We start from the raw sequence: 17630 nt of genomic DNA on the forward strand, positions 1-17630 counted from the left end.
CTTAGTACAGTGGTCTGCACATAGTAAGCATTCAGTAAACATGGGTGATTGATGGGGATTAAGACCTTGAGCTCCATGAGGGCCAACCTCATAATCTTCTATCAACCCCAGGGTTTGGAAGAGTGCTTGGCACAGAGTAAGCACTTTAACAACTAATAATAATAATAATAATGTTGGTGTTTGTTAAGCGCTTACTACATGCAGATCACTGTTCTAAGCGCTGGGGTAGATACAGGGGAATGAGGTTGTCCCCCGTGAGGCTCACAGTCTTGATCCCCATTTTCCAGATGAGGGAACTGAGGCCCAGAGAAGTGAAGTGACTCGCCCACAGTCACACAGCTGACAAGCGGCAGAGCTGGGATTCGAACCCATGACCTCTGACTCCCAAGCCCGGGCTCTTGCCACTGAGCCACGCTGTTATTATTATTATCCCACTCTCCATCCAGACCGGGCAACCCTCCAGCCCGTTATAGCACAGAGGCCGTTGCCGGGGGGTAAGGTGGGCACCGGCCCTGGCCATTATCTGCATGACAGGGATGGGTTCGAATCCCGGCTCTGCCACCCGCAGCTGTGTGACTGTGGGCAAGTCACTTCACTTCTCCGGGCCTCAGTCACCTCATCTGTCAAACGGGGATGAAGACCGTGAGCCTCACGTGGGACGACCCGATTCCCCTGTATCCACCCCGGCGCTTAGAACAGTGCTCTGCACGTAGTAAGCGCTTAACAAATAGCGTTGTTATTATTATTATTATTATTGTTGTTAGATGGAGAAGCCCCGAGGTCTAAGGCCTCCATCCACCCGGCTGGAATAGAGGTAAAGGCGAGGCGACCGAAGCGAGGAGGTTAGAAGGGAAGCAGCGTGGCTCAGTGGAAAAAGCACGGGCTTTGGAGTCAGAGGTCATGAGTTCGAATCCCAGCTCTGCCGCTTGTCAGCTGCGTGACTGTGGGCGAGTCACTTCACTTCTCCGGGCCTCAGTGACCTCATCTGGAAAATGGGGATTAAGACTGTGAGGCCCACGTGGGACGACCCGATTCCCCTCCCTCTACCCCAGCGCTTAGAACAGTGCCCTGCACATAGTAAGCGCTTCACAGATACCAACATTAAGGGAGGGGAGAATGATCTGGGGCCTGCTAGGCTCCAGGGTCACTCAGTGGTATTTATTGAGCGTTTACTATGTGCAGAGCACCATACTAAGCCCTTGGGAGAGTACACCCTAACAACACACTGACACATTCCCTCCCACAACCAACTTTCAGCCTAGAGGGCCGGCAGAGGAGGCGACAGTCAGTAAAACCTGGCCGCTGTCGCTCCGACACCTTCATCATCCTTCCCTTTCCCCGGGGGGCTGGAACTTACCGACCGCCGGGGATGGACAGAACCTGGAGCCTAGGGAATTTCTGATTTTAGCTCCCTCGCCGCCCTCCCTCCTTCTCCCTCCTCTTCCTCTTCTGGTCTGAGTAAGCAGTAGCGGGAGGAACGGAGCGAGGGCGGATCGCAGAACCTCGGGGGAGGCGGGGACTCTTGAAAATATCTCACATTTCCAGTCCTCTGAGGCCTCGGGCCCTTCGAACCAGCCGCTCGGGTTGAGGACAGGCGTCGTGAGGCCGGGACGGGACAGCGGCCTGATCCTCTGCCCGCCGCTCCGTGGCCGCGCTCAATAACATTACCGTGGAGAAATAGCGGTCCCGGAATAACGGGCTGAAGCAGGAGGCTGCCTACGGGCCGGCTGGCACTTTGGTCCCCTGCCGTCCTCCCGGAGAAGGAGGAAGAGGAGCAGAAAAGCGTAGGAGGAGAAGAAGAAGCGGGGGACCCTTGAAGTCGCCTGGGGACGGGCGCTCTGTGGGCCCACAGCGCTTACGTCCACAACGGTAGTTTATTGATACTACTAATAATGATGATGGCACCCGATGAGCGCCTACCATGTGCCGAGCACCGTTCCAAGCTCTGGGGTAGATGCAAGTCGGTCGGGTTGGGCACAGTCCCTGTCCCTCACGGGACTCGCGCTCTTAACCCCCATTTTACAGTTGAGGTGACTGAGGCCCAGAGAAGCGGTGTGGCTCAGTGGAAAGAGCACGGGCTTTGGAGTCAGAGGTCATGAGTTCGAATCCCGGCTCTGCCACTCGTCAGCTGTGTGACTGTGGGCAAGTCACTTCACTTCTCGGTGCCTCAGTTACCTCATCTGTAAAATGGGGATGAAGACTGTGAGCCCCACGTGGGACAACCTGATTCCCCTTTGTCTACCCCAGCGCTTAGAACAGTGCTCTGCACATAGTAAGCGCTTAACAAATACCAACATTATTATTATTAAGTTGTCAGCTGCACGATAACCATAATAATAACGGCGTTCGCTAAGCGCTTACTATGTGCCGAGCACTGTTCTAAGCGCCGGGGTAGGTAAGAGGTTATCAGGTTGTCCCACGGGGGGCTCACGGTCTTAATCCCCATTTTACAGAAGAGGTGACTGAGGCGCAGTGAAGTAAGTGACTCGCCCAGAGTCACAGAGCCGACGAGGGGCGGAGTCCGGATTCGAACCCGCGACCTCTGACTCCCCAGGCCGTGCTCTTTCCGCTAAGGTCACACGGCAGACAGGTGGCGGAGCCAGAGGCCCATCCCCCCGTGCTCTCTCCGCTAGGCCGCGCGTCTACTCCAAGCCCGTCGTGGGCAGGCGATGTGTCTGTTGTATTGTTACGTTGTTCTCTCCCAAGCGCTTAGTACAGTGCTCCGCATACGGTAAACGTTCAGGAAACACGCTCGACTAACTCTCTGCCTCCCCTTCTAGAAGGTAAGCTCACTGTGGGCAAGGGAACGCGTCTACCAACTCCGTCGTACTGAACTCTCCCAAGGCCTTAGCACCGTGCCCCGCGCACGATCGACGGATCGATCGATTTGGTTTCCCCTCCTTTCCTTCCCACGTGTGAGGGGAGAGTCCGAGGTCCTTGTCGGGCTGCTGCTCGCCGCCGTGGTCGTGGCCAGGACGGAATCTCAGAGCGGAGGTAGGAAACCGTTCATTCTCCTGCCACCCACGCTGATCCCCTGGGACCGGGGGAGATCGGACGGGGGGCAGGGGGATGCAGAATCTCCCAACGGGGCAATGATTCCAGTTAAGCCTCCCTTCTCTCCGCATCTTTATTCTTCTTCCAGCGAGCCCGCATCCCCACCACCCGACGTGCCGTATTTACATTTCGGGGGGACGCCCGAGGGCCCCACCCGCCCCCATCCGCCGCGCGGGCCTACGAGCGGAGCGACGACGCGTGCGGCTCCCTCCGCCCCCCCTCCACCGCCCCCCCGGGTACTTTCCAGGCCTCGGCTCATTCGCCTTCACAGCTTCCCGGGGCCAGAGGGAGGCAGGGAGGGCCCCTCCTGTTTTACGGAGGAGGAAACCGAGGCGCGGAGAGAGGAGAGGCCTAGTCGAGGCTCCTACGGTAAATCGGCGGCAGAGCCGAGACTTGGACCGACTCCCCAGGCCTCCCCACCTCCCCCTCGATCGGCCGGCCTCTCCTCCCCGGCCCCTGGAGCTCCCCGGGGGTCCGCGGGGAGGACGGGCGGGACGGCCTCTGGCTCTCTCATCTCCCGGGCCGGCGGACGGGTGGGTCTCCGGGCCTACCGGCTATCTTCCCCCCGGCCCCGCCGGACCCTCGGGCCGGGAGCCGGGGAGCCAGCCGCCCGCGGGGGCCCCTCACGCCTCCCGGCTCTGCCGCAGCCTGCGGTCCAGGGCCAGGAGCTGGCGCAGGAAGCCCCGGTTGGGGATGATGCCACGGTGGTCTTTGACGGTCTTGATGGCCTCCACTAGGGTGAGGCCATGGTACAGCATGAGGTAGGCCAGCACCAGGGTGGCAGAGCGACTCACGCCGACGGCGCAGTGCACCAGGATCTTCCCTGGAGACAGACAGACGGACAGGCACGCCAGGGGAGGGACGGGGCCGGCGGAAGGACGTTCAGGCAGGTAGGGAGAGAAGCAGAAAGGGGAAGAGGTACCCGGAGAAAAATCAGAAGAATTACGGAAAGGAGGAGTCACACGGGCCGACCCATCATCGGCGTGGCCCGGTGGAAAGAGCGCGGGCCGGGGAGTCGAGGGACCTGGGTTCGAATCCCCGTAGAGTCATTTGACTTCTCGGGGCCTCGTTCTCCCGTTCTCCCTCCCACTTAGACTGTCAGCCCACGTGGACTGTGTGTCGAACCTTGTCAACTTCCATCTCCCCCAGCGCTTAGAACTGTGTTTGCAACCCGGTAAGCGCTTAGCGATTACCAGTAAAACAAACGAGCAAATGAAGAAACGCCACAAGGAGACCTCGTCGGCCCCAGCCCCCGCTTGGCCACCCAGGGAAGAGGCCGCGTCTCCCCCCCTCCGCCACGCTCTGTCCCCCGACGTCCCCTCCTGCCCCGGACCCCGGTTCCCCGGCTCCGCCCTTACCTCCCGGCTGGCTCAGGGCTCGGTGGATGAAGTCGGCCGCGGCCTGGAAGTGGATGCTCATGTCGAAGGCGGGCGAGTCGTGGGCCTCGACCCCCAGGTAGCGGATGCCCAGCCCCCCGTAGGCCTCGGGGATCCCACGCCACTTACTGTGGGAGGCGCTGAGCACGTGCGTGATGCCCAGACGGCCCAGCTCCCGCCGGTTGGCGGCCACGTCCCTGCGACGAGGCGGGGTGCGGGGGAGGGAGGGGAGGTTAGGCGGGGGCGCTGCTTTCTCTCTACCCCCCTCTGCCAGCCTCCCGACTCCCTGGGCACCCGCTCTGAACTCGTTCTCATCCTCTGCCCTGATATGAAGCGGCGTGGCCTAATGGGCAGGGCACGGGCCCGGGAATCAGGAGATCTGGCTTCTAATCTTGGCCCTGCCACTTGCCGACTGTACGACCTCGGGCAAGAGGAATGATAATAGTTACGCTACCCGTACAGCACAAGGTGCCAAGCACTGCTCCAAGCGCTGGGGTAGATGCAAGCTAAGCAGGTTGGACACAGTCCCTGTTCCACATGGGGCTCACGGTCTTCATCCCCATTTTACAGATGAGGGAACTGAGGCACGGAGAAGTGAAGTGACTTGCCCGAGGTCACATGGAGCAGACGAGGTAACTGAGGCACGGAGAAGTGAAGTGACTTGCCCGAGGTCACATGGAACAGACGAGGAAACTGAGGCAGGGAGAAGTGAAGGGACTTGCCCGAGGTCTCATGGCACATTAGAACCCAGGTCCTCCTGACGCCCAGGCCCGCGCTCTAACCACTAAGCCGTGCTGCTTCTCCACTTCACCGACCCACGTGCCGGTTTCCAAAGTGGGGATTCAAGGCCTGTTCTCTCTCCTACTTAGACTGTGAACACCGGTGGGAGGGCAGGGACTGTGCCTGATCTGATTACCTTGGGTCTACCCCAGGGCGTAGAACGGTGCTTAGCACGTTGTGAGCGCTTAATAAATAACTACGCATGTTATTATGACTAGTAGTATCATTAATAACGATCCCTAGCCCCATCCCAGCTCGGATTCCCGTCGGTCTTTCCCACCGTCCCTCGGCTCTGCCTTTCCCCCGGTCCCAGCTTCGGGCCTTCCTCCGTTCTCTCGGCCCCGCCGATAACCGGCGACTAGTTAACCGCCGGCCTTAGTCCAGACGCCCTGCTCTCCGCGTTCGCCCCGGAGCCATCTGCCTTCCCCCGTCCCGTGACCCGATGCCTTCCGAGGGACACTCGTAGCCCTTGACCTCGATTCCCCACGAGGCGCCCTCCGGGAGAAAGGAGCCGGGAAATGGGAGAGGCAGGCAGCCAAGCCTGGGCATAGCTCTCCTCTCTGGTGCCAGGCCTTCCCCCCTCCCCTCCCTGCCCACACTTGCCCGCAACTGAGGTCGCCCGCACCAGTCATAAGCGGCATGGCTCAGTGGCAGGAGCCCCGGCTTGGGAGTCAGAGGATGTGGGTTCCAATCCCCGCTCCTCTTCTTGTCTGCGGGGTGACCTCGGGCGGGCCGCTTACCTTCTCTGTGCCTCAGTTATCTCCTCTGAAAAATGAGGCTGAAGACCGTGAGCCCCGTGTAGGACAGACCGATCGCCTCGTATCTACCCCAGGGCTTAGAACGGTGCTCGGTACCTAGCCAACGCTTAGCGACTACCGTAATTATTATCTTTATTACTGTTACCCTGCCGTCCTCTAGACCGTAAGCTCCTTGTGGGCGGGGAACGCGTCTGTCTCCCCACTCCGTTATACTGCGCTCTTCCGAGTGCAGTGATCCGCACAGAGTAAGCGCTCAATAAATACGGTTGCCCGATTGTCCTTCCTGCCCTTCCTCCGCCCTCCTCCCCCCAACCCAGACATCCCCTCCCCGTTTGCCAAGGGCAGCAGAAGCCCGAGCTCCGGGCCCGCGCGGCGGGACGGGTACGTACTGGTCTCCGAGGTAGAGGCCCGGCCAGACCTCGTCAGCGTGGTTGCAGGCCGTCTTGCCGGTGAAGAGGAGGCGCTCCAGCTCGAAGACACTCAGGAGGGGATGCTGCGTGGGGGACGGCTCTTCCGAGGCCCCCCCGGCCCGGCCGGGGGACCGCGAGCCACCCCGGGAGAACCGGGCCATGAACGTCATGGAAGCCCAAAGCCAGTTGCCGGGACACATGTCTCGGGGGGACGGAGGTGGCCGCTGCTTCTCTAGCCCCGCCGCTGCTCTCCTGCAAGGAGGCAGGGGTTGGGAGACACCTGGGGGTAGCCGGGAGGGGGGCTCAGAACCCCTCCCGCTGCCCGCCGGGCCTGGCGCTGCCCTGGGGATGGGCGGGTGGCGAAGGCAACCTAGACCGTGGGGATCCCGAGCCGCGGCCCTTCGGCTCGGAGCTCTTCAGCCGTGCGAGCCGCGGGGATGGGGAGTCACGCGTCCTTGTTTACGGGGAGCTGCCTCTGCCCAGCTGTCGGGTTCCCGCGTGCCCCTCTCCCCCCTCCCCAAACGCATGCCCACCCCGGCCCCACCCACCCACTCACACACACACACACAGGCTTCAGTCACGGGTGCCGGGCACCCCCTCCCCGACCCACCGCCGGCCTGCAAATCGAGGAACGGCCTCTGCTGGTCGGGCCGCCGACGGGCTGACTCGAGGGGGGCCGGGTGTGACCAGGGAGGAGGACGGCGGCGGGGTGAGGTCATGCGATGTGCCAGTCTGCGGGTCTGCGCCCGGCCTGGGGGATGGCCCGCTTTAACCCCTTCTTGTCCTCCGGCTGCTCCCGCCCCAGAGAGGGGGGCTGGGCCCCTTCCAGCAAAGAGTTAAGTATCTGGGGAGTATCAGGGGAGAGACCGGGGGGGGCCGACTGGGGCCGGGTCGGCGTCCGCTAGCGTGAACCACTGTGGTCTGGTGGATAGAGTCCCGCTTCTGGGAGTCAAAAGGACCCGGGTTCCGAACCCAGCTCTGCCACTTATCAGCTGGGTGACCTTGGGCAAGTCGCTTCACTTGTCTGGGCCTCAGTTACCTCATCTGTAAAATGGGGATTAAGAGCGTGAACCCCGTGTGGGACGTGGACTGTGACCAACCTGATTAGCTTGGACCTACTTAGTCCGGTGCCTGGCGCGTAGTAAGGGCATAACGATACGGTGCCTGGCACCCTGTAAGCGTTTAACAGATGTCACCATTTAATACCATTTAAAAAATCATACCTTCCCCTCACTGGCCCTGCATAGGGTATAGAAAAGGCCAGAAGAGCAGGCGAGGGTAGGGGGTGCAGGAGAGGAGATTCGGCCTCAGCTCGGGGACTCCACCCTCTTGAGGGGTAGGGAATACGGAGGGCGACGACCTCAGACAGAAACCCTTTCCCGTCAGGGAGTCGGGAGCGGCAACCTAGAAATCCGGAGCCAGCCAAATGTTGTGCCCGTACCTGTGTGACCTTGGGTTAGTCACTTCACTTCTCTGTGCCTCGGTTATTACCTCATCTGTAAAATGGGGATTCAGACCGTGAGGCCCATGTGGCACATGGATTGCGTCCACTCTGATTAGCCTGTACTTACCCCAGCGCTTAGTTCGGTGCCTGGCACATAGTAAGCGTTTAACAAATAGCATAAAAGGAAAGAAAGAGCAAGGGACAGCTGGTCTCTGGGAGAGTAGCACTGGGCTAGGGGCTCGATGGAAGAGCTCGCAGGCCTCTGCCAGCCTCTGGAGTTTTGTGCCCGGCCACTGTGCCCGGTTAACACGATACAGAGCCGCCTGGACTTCAGAGGGGCACCGTCGGCCTCCTGCTCCCCCTCTGCCACCCTCCGAACTCCCTCTGGGAGGCCTGTACCTGTCTCCCCATCCTGTGCCAGGGAAGGGGTTCACTCTGGTTTCTGGGGATGGAAGATTAGCCTTATTAGCGCCTGCGTGGCCCAAGGAGCTACTTCTGCCCAGTACCCGGGGCCTGTCTCGCCGAGCCAAGCCCCCTGCCCCTGCCTGGACTGTGCCAGGAGAGATCCAGCTTTCCGGGGCTGGGGGGAGGTCGGGGAGGTTCGAGGTAGAGGGAGACAATTTAAGGTCTTGGTATTATGCAGTTGAGAAGGGCAGGGAAGAAAAGTCCGGTAACCACGACAACGCCCCTTGCCCTTCCCCACGGGGTGAGAAAAATCTCAGACGGGCCTGATTCCCTCTCCCTACACCAGCTCCTCTTCCTTGTCGGACATACTGAACCCTGTGTGTGGGCACAGGTAGGGCGCTGCCTCTGCTTCCCAAGGGGAAGGAGGCCCAAAGGTCGGGCCTCCTGGCAGATCTGCTCCCCTAACCCCTTCCTTCCTTCCTCCTCCCTCACCCCCCAACTGGGAACCTAGCTCCAGAGACCCCCCACTCTCTGTCTCCCTCCCTTTCTGGCCCGCCGCCGCTGCCCGTAACAGGTTTATGGCTGTCTTCGAGCCCCTGTCTGAAGGAGAGGAGAGGGAGAGAGCCAGCGAGGAAGCAAGCCAAGGCTCCCCGCCTCTCCCTCCGGTGGCCCCCGTCTCCAGCCACCTGCCCCAACCCCGGCCCGAGCCGCCAGACGGAAAGGAAACACCGCCACCCCCGTTTCCGTACCTCTTTCCAGCCTGTGATTTCTCAGCTCCGAGGGAAGATCGCAGGCAGAGCCAGCCAGACGGCCATGTCTCGCTCCTCCTCCTCCTCCTCCTCTTGCCGCCGCCGCTGCTGTTGCCGAAGCCCCGCGGCCCCTGCTGCCGGAGAGGGACTGATACCTCAACAGCTATTTTAAGCCATGAAGTGTCTAGAGGCGGGATTCGTATCGGGGAGTACGTGCACACACAGACACCCACGCACCCACACACCCACACAACCCTAATTCCATACCCCTGGCGGCTCTCGAGTTCTCGAATGCACACAAACACAGATGGGTTTCCACATTTGATACCCAAGCGGGCACATGCTGGCCCAGACTGACTGACACTCACACCAGGCACCCCCCACCCCAGTGAAATTTAGGTACCCCGCTTGAGAAATCTGCTTCCCCACACTCAATCTCCCACCGTCGCCCTTTCCCGCGTTCGATTGCAAAGCGCGTTCCCAGAAAGATGACAGTGATAATAACGATAGTGGTTTTGTTAATAATAATAACGATGGTGTCCGTTAAGCGCTTACTAGGTGCCAAACACCGTTCTCAGCCCCGAGCCCTGTTCTGAGCGTCGGGGAGAATACAAGCAAATGGAGTTGGACCCAGTCCTTGTCCCATGTGGGGCTCACGGTCTCAATCCCCATTTTACAGATGAGGTAACTGGGGCACAGAGAAGTGAAGGGATTTGCCCAAGGTCACATAGCAGACTCAGCTATGTGGCTGACTGAGAATTAGAACCCGTGACCTTCTGACTTCGAGGCCTGGGCCCTATCCTGCTTGTCTAAGCACACATTTCATTCAGTAATGGTTATAAGATTCCTGCATATGCCCGGTGTTGTCCTGGGTGGGATAGAGAGTAAATTGAACTGACATAGTCCGTGGCCTTTAAGAGATTATTGGCTAAAATTGATGACCCAGAAGCAGATCTATAAATCAAGTATTAAGCACACGCCGAGCAAGATGAATGCAGCAGACTAAGATGTGGCGACCAACAGTTTTAGACCGAACTGATAAACTAGATGTAAAACAAATGTCTGGAACCAGATGGCCCCCACCCAAGAGTTCCAAAGGAATTCTGAGGGGATGTTCATTCAATAGTATTTTATTGAGCGATGTCGTAGGGGGTAACCCCTTGCCCACATTCTGCCTCTGGCCCGGAACTCCCTCCTTTTTCGTGTCCAACAGACGATCACTTTCTCCACATTCAAAACGTTATTAAGATCACAACTCCTCCAAGAGGCCTTCCCCGACTCATCCCTCTTTCCCTCTACTCCCTCTCCCTTCGGTTCGTCTGTGCACTTGGGGCTTTACCCTTTAAGCTTTTGATATACTACTACTACTAATAACGATAACGATGATATTTGTTAAGCTCTTACTATGTGCCAAGCGCTGTTCTAAGCACTGGGTTAGATACAAGGTGATCGGGTGGTCCCACGTGGGGCTCACACTTTTAATCGCCATTTTGCAGATGAGGTAACTGGGGCACAGGTAAGTTAAGTGACTTGCCCAAGGTCACACAGCAGACGAGTGGCAGAGCGGGGATTAGAACTCACGTCCTCTGACTCCCAAACCCGGGCTCTTTCGCCGCTTCTAATAATGACGGTGGTATTTGTTGAGCGCTTACTATGTGCCGAGCACTGTTCTAAATACTGGGGGAGATACAACGTTATCAGTTTGTCCCAGATGGGCCTCACGGTTTTAATCCCCATTTTCCAGATGAGGTAACTGAGACACAGAGAAGTGAAGTGACTTACCCAAGGTCACACAGCTGACAAGTGGCGGAGGCAGGATTAGAACCCGTGGCCTCTGCCAAACCGGGGCTCTTTCCATTAAGCCACATTGCTATTCACCCCACCCTCAGCCCCACAGCCCTTATGTACATAGCTGTACATTATTTTAACGTCTGCCTCCCTCTCTGGACTGTAAGCCCCCTGTGGGCAGGGAATGTGTCTATCAACTCTGTTACGTTGTACTCTCTGGAGCGAGTTGTACAGGGAGCACAGTAAGTGCTCAGTAAATACCATTGATTAACCTTTAAAACGGCAGCTCATCCAAGTAAAGCCCATCCCGAAGTGATCCTGGGAATTCTAGAAGGGCAAATCTCACTTCCACAGCTGAAAAATTAGCAGAATTAGTCATGAGGATGTAGACACAGAATCTGCTTGGGGAAAGACAACATGGTAAGGGGAAATCATGCCTCCTTGTGCTGCTACAGTTCTTTGAAGCGGTTGGCAATCAAACACGGGGGTAGAGGGAAGCCAAAATCATTATAATAGTTATAATAACAATTGTGATATTTGCTGAGCTCTTACTACGTGCCACACACTGTACTGAGCACTGGGGTAGATACAAGATCATCAGTTCCCGTATCGGGCTCACGTAGTAGGAGGGACAGCAGTTATTGAATCTCCATTTTACAGGTGAGGAAACTGAGGCCCAGAGAAGTGAAGTGACTTGCCCAAGGTTGCAGAGCAGACAAGTGGTGGAGGCAGGATTAGAACCCAGGCCGTCTGACTCCCAGGCCCATACTCCTTCCAATAGGAGAGACTTTCAAAAGACATTAGACAAGTTCCATATCCAAACTTCGCAAAGACGGTAGAATTATAGGTGTGGAGAAAATGTTCTTGTCATAGATAGAACACTGGCAAAAGACAGGAAACTAAAGACAGGGATAAATAATCACTTTTCATCATAGAAAAAAAAGTGGAGCCTTTTAGAAATAATGGAGATTTTATTTAAAATCTTTGTAAATGATCTGGAAGAAGGAGTGCACTGTGAAGTCACCACAGTTTTTTTAATGGCATTTGTTACGTACTTACTATGTGCCAGGCACTGTACTAAGCACTGGGGTAGACGCATGCTAGTCAGAGTGGACACAGTTCATGTCCCACATGGTGCTCACAGTCTTAATCCCCATTTTCCAGATGAGGGAACCGAGGCACAGAAAATCAAAGTGACTTGCTAAATAAAGGTCACACAGCAGACACGTGGCAGAGCTGGGATTAGAATCCAGGTCTTTTTTTTAAAATGGTATTCATTAAGCACTCACTATGTGCCAGGCACCGTGCTAAGTTCCGGGGCAGATACAGACTAATCGGATTGGACAAAGTCGAAGTCCCACATGATACTCACCGTCTTAATCCTCATTTTACAGATGAGGGAACAGAGACACAGAGGAAGCTAAGTGAAATGCCCAAAGTCACACAGCAGACAAGAGACGGACGTGAGATTAGAACCCAGGTCCTTTATTTTTTTTTGAATCATATTTGTTAAGCGCTTACTCTATGCCAGGTATTGCACTCAACTTCTGGGTTAGATGCAAGCTAAACAGGTTGGACATAGTCCATTTGCTCCATTTTGTAGAATAGACAACTGAGGCACAGAGAAGTTAAATGATTTCCCCGGGGTCTCACAGCAGACAAGGGGCAGAACCAAAACTAGAACTCAGGTCCTTCTCACTCCACCGGGCCACACCCTTCGCTTTTGCAGGTACCAGCTTTTATGGGTGGTAAAAATCCAAGGCAGAGGATATAAAGTGCAGGAAGGCCCCAGAGGTTGAGTGAGTGGGGTGCAAAATGATAACGCAAATGCAAAGGGCAAAGAGGAAAATGCAAGTACATTGTGTACTCATTTCAGTCACAAATCAGGAAAGAGATCTGCAATTCTTTGAAGACTGTTCTTCTAAGTTACCAATTTGTAGCAGCAGCCAAGGGGGTAACCAAATCTGGGCTTCATTAACAAAGGAATAGAAAACAGGAGAAAGCCTAGCGGTGCCTCTGTGAACAACCACCCCGACCAACACTCTTGGACTACTCGTGGGACCTCTGGTCAAGCGTTTAGCACAGCACACAGTAAGTGCTCAATAAATACTATTGAATGAATGGTCTCTGAATTTTGGGACAGATCCGAGTAGTTCTGGAGAAGCTTAACTTCCCCGTGTCTCAGTTTCCTCGTCTGTAAAATGGCAAATTAGACTTCGAGTCCCATGTGGTACACGGACTGTGTCCAACCTGATCAGTTTGCATCTACTCCAACGCTTAGTACAGTGCCTCAACATAGAGAGCGCTTAACAAATACCATAAAAAAAGCATCCCGAGAAGGAGAACAAGGATCATCTCAAGATGGAAAAGCTTCTCTGTGAGAATTCACTGAAAGGTTGCAAGAACTCTTCAGCCTGAAAAAGTTGAGTCTGGGGGAGGCCGGGATGACAACAATCAAGCGGAAAAATTCCTCTCGGGCCTGAACAGGGAAACCTGGAATTGTTATGGTGGCCTAGTGTGGAGGTAGTGTGGCCTACTGGGAGAGCATGGGCCTGGGAATCAGATGAGCACTTAGTACAGTGCTTTGCACACGGTTAAGTGCTCGATAAATACGATTGAATCAATGGATGACCTAGGTTCGAATCCTGATTCCGCCACTTGTCTGCTGTGTGATCTTGGGCAAGTCACTTAACTTCTCTGTGCCTCAGTTCCCTCGTCTGCAAAATGGGGATTCACTACCTGTTCTCCCTTCTACTTAGTCTGTGAGCCGCATGTGGGACCTGAGTATTCTGTATCTACCCCAGTGCTTGGCATGTAATAAGTGCTTAACGAATCCCAAAATGATTATTATTAATGCTCACCAAATCCCACCATGCCAGGATGACTACCCACTCGTTGAAGCCTTAGATGGCAAGTTCTTATGATATAAAAGGAAATATGATCTGAATCTTTGGACTTCAAATTATAATCTTCTTGAGGGCAGGATCCTGTTTGCCAACTCTATTGCACTGTACCCTCCCAGGTGCTTCATACAGTGCTCTGCACATGGTAAATACCAAGGCAGACGGGCATAGAATGGAGGAAGGCCTCAAACACTGAGTCGAGTGGGGTGAAAAACCGATCCGTTGATTGATTCTTGATCACAAACACTTATGAGGGCGGAAAACTTCAGCGGGTTCAAGAGGGGTTTGGATAAATTGGTGGATAACTGGTCCGTAATGAATCTTTAGAGAGAAGGTTGGGGATATAGGAGCAAAGTTAAGGCTGTTAGGCTAAGTGTTAGAGACAAAACAGTGTCAGAGAAGCAGCGTGGCTCACTGGAAAGAGCACGGGCTTTGGAGTCAGAGGTCATGGGTTCGAACCCCAGCTCTGCCACTTGTCAGCAGTGTGAATTTGGGCAAGTCATAACTTCTCGGTGCCTCAGTTACCTCATCTGTAAAATGGGGATTAAGACTGTGAGCCCCACGTGGGACAACCTGATTCCCCTGTGTCTACCCTAGTGCTTAGAACAGTGTTTGGCACATAGTAAGCGCTTAACAAATACCAACGTTATTATTATTAAAACATGTTGAATCCTCAAAGAATGAGAATGGATATCGAGGAGGACAGCCAAAATGCTGTTTCTGCAGCCTCCTGTGCTACTGTTAGAGACGGGGGAATGGACGTGATGGGCCATTTCTCTGGCGAAGCCATAATAATAACTGTGGTATTTGTTGCGTGGCTTAGTGGAAAAAGCCCAGGCTTGGGAATCAGAGGTTGTGGGTCCTAATCCCGCCTCCGCCACTTGTCAGCTGTGTGACTTTGGGCAAGTCACTTAACTTCTCTGTGCCTCCGTTACCTCACCTGGGAAATGGAGATTAAGACTGTGAGCCCCACCTGGGACAGTCTGATAATGCTGTATCTCCCCCAGTGCTTAGAACAATGCTCAGCACATAGTAAGTGCTTAACGAATACCATTATTATTAATAATAATGAGCCCTTATTATGTGTCAAGCACTGTACTAAGCGCCGGGGGAGATACAAGATCATCGGGTCCCACATGGGGCTCCCATTTTAAATAGGAGGGAGAACATCCTCATTTTGCAGATGAGGGAACTGTAGCCCAGAGGAGTGAAGTGGCTTGCGAAAAGTCATGTAGCAGACAAGTGGTAAAGTAGGATTAGAACCCAGGTCCTCTGACTCCCAGAGCTGTGCTCGTTCTCCTTGGCCACATCGCTTTTACAAGTCATGACATTAGGAATCGGTGTGCAGCTCTCGGCATAGAATAATAATAATAATAACGTTGGCATTTGTTAAACCCTTACTATGTGCAGAGCACTGTTCTAAGAGCTGGGGTAGATACAGGGTGATCAGGTTGTCCCATGTGAGGCTCATAGTCTTAATTCCCATTTGACAGATGATGTAACTGAGGCACAGAGAAGTTAAGTGACTTGCCCACAGTCACACAGCTGACAGAATGAGGAGGCTGCTACGCTGGGGGTCCTAGGAGCAGAATCAAACGATCCAGGCTGGGCAAGGAAGATGGAGAGGAAGGGGATGGTTTCTTTCATTCATTCAATCGGATTTACTGAGCGCTTATTGTGTGCAGAGCTCTGTACTAAGCGCTTGGAAGGTACATTTCGGCAACAGATAGAGACCATCCCTACCCAACAACGGGCTCACAGTCTAGAAGCGGGGAGACAGACAACAAAACAAAACAAGTAGACAGGAAAGTGTGGTAGGCCATTTGGATCAGCTCTTGAGGGTCTGGAATCAGGATTCTGCAGCAGTGCAAAAGCTTCTAGCTTTCTCTCTCTTTTTCCACTCCCTCCCCCTCACACACCTGCAAGAAGAATTCTGCAAGGACAACAAAAATCGACCTCCCGGTACCCCAAAACCATTGCCTTTAGATTTCTGGGCTAATGAGGAAAGGTAAAGGGCCAAATGGACCTTTTCGAGGAGCAGCGTGGCGTAGCGGCAAGAGCGTGGGCCTAGGACCCAGAGGACTTGGGTTCTAATCCTGCCTCTGCCTGTTGTGTAACCTCGGGCAAGTCGCTTAACTTCTCTGTGCCTCAGTTTCCTCATCTGTAAAATGGAGATTCAATACTGTCAATGGCAGAGCACTGCACTGAGCGTTTGGGAGAGTACAATATGGTTATTTGTTCAACGTTTCCTAGGTGCCAAGCACTGTACTAAGCGCTGGGATAGATACAAACTAATCAGGTTGGACACAGGACCTTCACTCCTCCTCCTCCTATTTTCTCTCCGCCTTGCTTTGCACCCTCTCCTCGTCCATAGTTTCAAGAAAATAGGCCTCAGTCGGGGGGGATGTGTGAGAGAGAGTTGATCTCTCTCTTCCCCTCTCTCTTTCTTTCTTGACTTTAGTAAAGCATCTGATTCTGAACCACAGGACAGATTCATCAAATCTATTATGAAAATATGACTCAGACAACCTTCGGGTGGGGGTAGAATGCATGCAGAACTGCTAGGGGGTGGAATATCCAGAGGTTAACAGTCAATGACAAATCACTCTCCACCAGACATAACAGAGGAAAACTCACTGTGGAATAATCCAGTATGTTGAATGTTTGTATCCATGCCCTTGATGAAGGAAGAGAAGATGTGCTCATTTTACAGGCCATTAAGACGTACAAGGGAGACTGGAGGCATAGGTGAAATGTAGGGGACTATATGAGTGGGGGGGGGGTGAGGGGTGGGATGGCCACCTGCCAGGACTTCCCGTTGTTTCACGGAGCGTGAAGCAGCATGGCCTAGTGGCAGGAGCACGGGCTTGGGAGTCAGAGGACGTGGGTTCTAATCCCGGCTCTGCCACTCGTCTTCGGTGTGACCTTGGGCAAATCACTGCGCCTCACTTTCCTCATCTGTAAAATGGGGATTGAGACCGTGAGCCCCAGGTGGGACCGAGACTATGTCCAATCTGATTACCTTGTGTCTGCCCCGGCACTGAGAACAAGTGCTTTGCACATAGTAAGCATTTAACAAATACTGTAATTGTTACTAATTATTATTATTATTCAACTATAACTTCTGTGTGGATTTCCCCCAGATTTCCATCTCCAGCCCTGATCAATTTTCTACCTTCCAGACATGTAACTAATAATCATGGCATTTCTTAGGGGCTTATTATGTGTCAAGCACTGTTCTAAGCAGAGGGGGAGATACGAGAAGTCCCTGAATCACATGGGGTTTACCGTCTAAGTAGGAGGTAGAACAGGTATTGAATCCCCATTTTACCAATAAGGGCATTGAGGCACAGAGAAATCAAGTAACTTGCTCAAGGTCCCACAGCAAAAAAGTGGTAGAGTCAGGATTATTCATTCATTCATTCACTCAATCGCATTTATTGAGCACTTATTGTGTGCAGAGCACTGTACTAAGCGCTTGGAAAGTACAATTCAGCAATAGATAGAGACAATCCCCACCCAACAACGGGCTCACAGTCTAGAAAGGAGTGAAAGGAGTATTAAAGTGAAATTTGTGAATTGGATTGTAGCGGGAGAGAAGCGAGCATGACAGTAAGGAGGGGGGAAAAGCAACTGATAGAGTGCCTTAAAGCTGATGGTGAGGCACTTCCGCTTGATGTGGAGTTGGATGGGGACCCATTAGTGATACCTGAAGAGTGGGGAGATGTGGGTACAATGATTCTTTTAGAAAAATGACCTGGGCAAGAAGTGAAGTTTGCCCTGGAGAGAGAAGACTGGAGGCAGAGAGGTAAGCAAGGAGGCTTTTACTATTTTACTATTACTTCTTTTACTAACTGCTACCAGAGTTCAATACAGTAGAGTTGGTACATGTGATCCCCACCCAAGATTAGAACTCAGGTCCTCTGACTCCCAGGCCTATGCTCTTTCTATTAGGTCATATTG

General features: G+C 54.1%; 1 protein-coding gene across 2 annotated transcripts; it reads right to left on the reverse strand.

Annotated features, from left to right (window-relative positions):
* Positions 1-3113: 3113 nt before the first annotated feature.
* DUSP26 (dual specificity phosphatase 26) lies at positions 3114-9238 on the reverse strand. 2 transcript variants are annotated; one of them, XM_007664844.4, is made up of 4 exons: positions 8977-9238; positions 6358-6658; positions 4413-4627; positions 3114-3877 (listed from the first exon to the last, which is right to left on the reverse strand). In XM_007664844.4, the coding sequence occupies exons 2-4, from the start codon at positions 6576-6578 to the stop codon at positions 3678-3680; spliced, it is 636 nt and encodes a 211-aa protein (XP_007663034.1). In that variant the 5' UTR covers positions 6579-6658; positions 8977-9238; the 3' UTR covers positions 3114-3677. The 2 variants fall into 2 exon arrangements, with proteins under 2 accessions (XP_007663034.1, XP_001505225.1); XM_001505175.5 differs by having other exon boundaries at positions 6358-6630; positions 8977-9237.
* Between the last annotated feature and the right edge of the window lie 8392 nt (positions 9239-17630).

The sequence above is a fragment of the Ornithorhynchus anatinus genome, chromosome 5 (genome assembly GCF_004115215.2).
Source record: "Ornithorhynchus anatinus isolate Pmale09 chromosome 5, mOrnAna1.pri.v4, whole genome shotgun sequence".
Classification (NCBI taxonomy): domain Eukaryota; kingdom Metazoa; phylum Chordata; class Mammalia; order Monotremata; family Ornithorhynchidae; genus Ornithorhynchus; species Ornithorhynchus anatinus.

Coding starts and splice junctions, on each gene's coding strand:
- DUSP26 (XM_007664844.4), bottom strand. CDS start 6,578: ATGTGTCCCGGCAACTGGCTTTGGGCTTCCATGACGTTCATGGCCCGG. Junction 4,628..6,357: donor GGCCTCTACCTCGGAGACCA/GTACGTACCCGT, acceptor GCCTCGTCGCAG/GGACGTGGCCGCCAACCGGC. Junction 3,878..4,412: donor AGCCCTGAGCCAGCCGGGAG/GTAAGGGCGGAG, acceptor GTCTGTCTCCAG/GGAAGATCCTGGTGCACTGC.